Source organism: Nansenia antarctica (assembly GCF_963989245.1).
Source record: "Nansenia antarctica genome assembly, chromosome: 9".
NCBI classification, from domain to species: Eukaryota; Metazoa; Chordata; class Actinopteri; order Argentiniformes; family Microstomatidae; genus Nansenia; species Nansenia antarctica.
Genome location: NC_137679.1, coordinates 7886572 through 7889071, shown reverse-complemented (window position 1 = coordinate 7889071; position 2500 = coordinate 7886572). Strand labels below are relative to the sequence as shown.

Sequence of the window (2500 nt, the reverse complement as noted above, 5' to 3'; positions counted from 1 at the left end):
CGATGCCCGCGCCGCACACCGCCAGCACCAGCAGCACCGAGATCGTTTTGTACTCCAGGGATTGGTAGACTGCGGTGGGGTCGACGCCCCCCCCTGCCCCCGCCGCCGTCGCCTGGTCGACCAATGAGATGTTGGCGGCGTTGGGGAGGGGCGTGGTGATGATGGCGTCCGTCCGTATGGAGGTCACGTTCTCCGTCATGGTTGGTTGGTTGGTTGGTTAGGGTTTGGGCTGGAGAGGAGGGGAAGGGAGGGGTGGGGTGTGTGTGTGTGTGTGTGCGTGTGCGTGTGTGTATCTGTCTGCGCGTGTGTGTGTGTGTGTGTGTGTGTGTGTGTGTGTGTGTGTGTGTGCGTGTGCTCGCGTGTGTGCGTGTGTGTTCTGTTAGTGGTTGCTAACTACAGTGTTCCTCATTAACGGTTTTCTGTTTGTCCATCAGTCGTGGGCCCCCCTCTCTTCCTCTCTTCCTCCCCCTCTCCTCTCTTCCTCTCTTCCTCCCCCTCTCTTCCAAGCACCCGCAGTTCTCAGTCGTCCATTAATCCGATTCAATTAATCAAACGAGCGTTAATTGAACACGTTAAAGCTGATTCCCCCCGGGCCGCGCCCCTCCTTCACTCTAATGAGACTTCCATCGATCCGCCTGGAAACAGAAAATAAAGGAAGTTAATTGGCTGAACGTTGCTGTTTTCCTGGAGAGAGGATGTCACAGCAATGTGCCAATTGCTAAATTGCTGTTAAATGCACACACACACACACACACAAGCTTGCTGGCAGACACACACACACACATACTTGCTGACACACACACACACACAGACACACACAAGCTTGCTGGCGCACACACACACACGCTTGCTGGCACACACACACACACACACACACACACACACACACATAGACACACACAAGCTTGCTGGCACACACACACACACACACATAGACACACATGACAAACACACACAGCTGGACATAATAGATAAATGCTGTTTGCTTGAGTGTTGACATCAGGCCTCTAACAGTCAGTCAGACCATGCAAGGCTAACACGTTCCGCTGCAGACAATACCACTGTCCTCTCACAAGTCTGCACAGGAAACCTGCCAGGGTACCGACCAGTACCAAGAGAACCACATGATGAGAAGGATTTCTATCTGTGACTACTGCATCCATACACACTGTGGTATTGTTATAATAATAATAATAATAATAATAATAATAATAATAATAATAATAATAATAATAATAATAATAATAATAATACATTAGACTTATATAGCGCTTTTCTAGACACTCAAAGACGCTTTACAAACTGAGAAGATTGAGTAGTAATATAATAAAAAGAAACAAAAAGTAAATAAAAGAAAGTATAGGGGCCTAATTACGGTAGTGCTGGGGACCCATGGGAAGGGGAGGGGGAGAGGGTTAACTGGTGAAGGCGAGCTGCAACAAATGTTGGCAGGGTGTTGGCCTGTCTGATGTGGTTGGGGAGGGCCCAATTATAGCTGAGCCTAGGAGTCTATAGGCTATTTGTTTCATTTATTTGATTTATTGTTACTTTAAACTATGTAAAGTCCTGCGCTAAAAGGGAGACTCTGGTCTCAGGCAGGTTTGCCTGAATAAATACAGCCGGAAACGAAAAAATACGCAAAAAAATAAATAAAAAACAAAGCTTTTATAGAAAATTATTCAAATGAGGTGTTTGCGAACGAGATGGTATTCAGAACATCCCATCCCTCAGAAGCCCTGCCAGCCCTTCCCAGAATGCCATTCTCCTACACAGCATTCAGGGACGAACAATGATCGGCGTCCTCAATGGGAGAGAGAGATATGGCATTTGTATGGAGTTTATCTCAGAATGTGTAGTTATAGTACAATACTGCATAGGACAGCCAACGTTAAAGGAATTGCAAAATGTTATCCATCTGGAATCTTCTGACTCCTCTCTGAACTGCTGGTTGAACGAGCATATATGTGATATATATGCCATATACCTGGGGAGGCTGGTGGTGGTGGAAATCGGAGGATGACAGGGGAGGCTGGTGGAGGTAGACATGGGAGGACAGGAGAGGCTGGTGGAGGTAGACATGGGAGGACAGGGGAGGCTGGTGGAGGTAGACATGGGAGGACAGGGGAGGCTGGTGGAGGTAGACATGGGAGGACAGGGGAGGCTGGTGGAGGTAGAAATCAGAGGATGACTAGGGGAGGCTGGTGGAGGTAGACATGGGAGGACAGGGGAGGCTGGTAGAGGTAGACATGGGAGGACAGGGGAGGCTGGTGGAGGTAGACATGGGAGGACAGGGGAGGCTGGTGGAGGTAGAAATCAGAGGATGACAGGGGAGGCTGGTGGAGGTAGAAATCAGAGGATGACTAGGGGAGGCTGGTGGAGGTAGAAATCGGAGGACGGGTCCATTCTGCTTCTTTACACTGCAAAAAGTAAATATATCTAAGTAAGATAAAATATCTTAAATCAAGGCAATATATGCTTGTTTTTTGTCTGACCACTAGTT

The 2500-nt window shown here is 48.2% G+C and overlaps 1 protein-coding gene across 1 annotated transcript in view; it reads right to left on the bottom strand.

Annotated features, from left to right (window-relative positions):
• trhr2 (thyrotropin releasing hormone receptor 2) overlaps positions 1-199 on the bottom strand; it is a gene marked incomplete at both ends in the record, with an annotated part of 9636 nt that extends 9437 nt beyond the window's left edge. Inside the window, one exon of the mRNA XM_080539178.1 lies at positions 1-199. This exon is cut by the window's left edge and continues 250 nt beyond it. Coding sequence (XP_080395304.1) covers positions 1-199 — 199 coding nt within the window.
• Between the last annotated feature and the right edge of the window lie 2301 nt (positions 200-2500).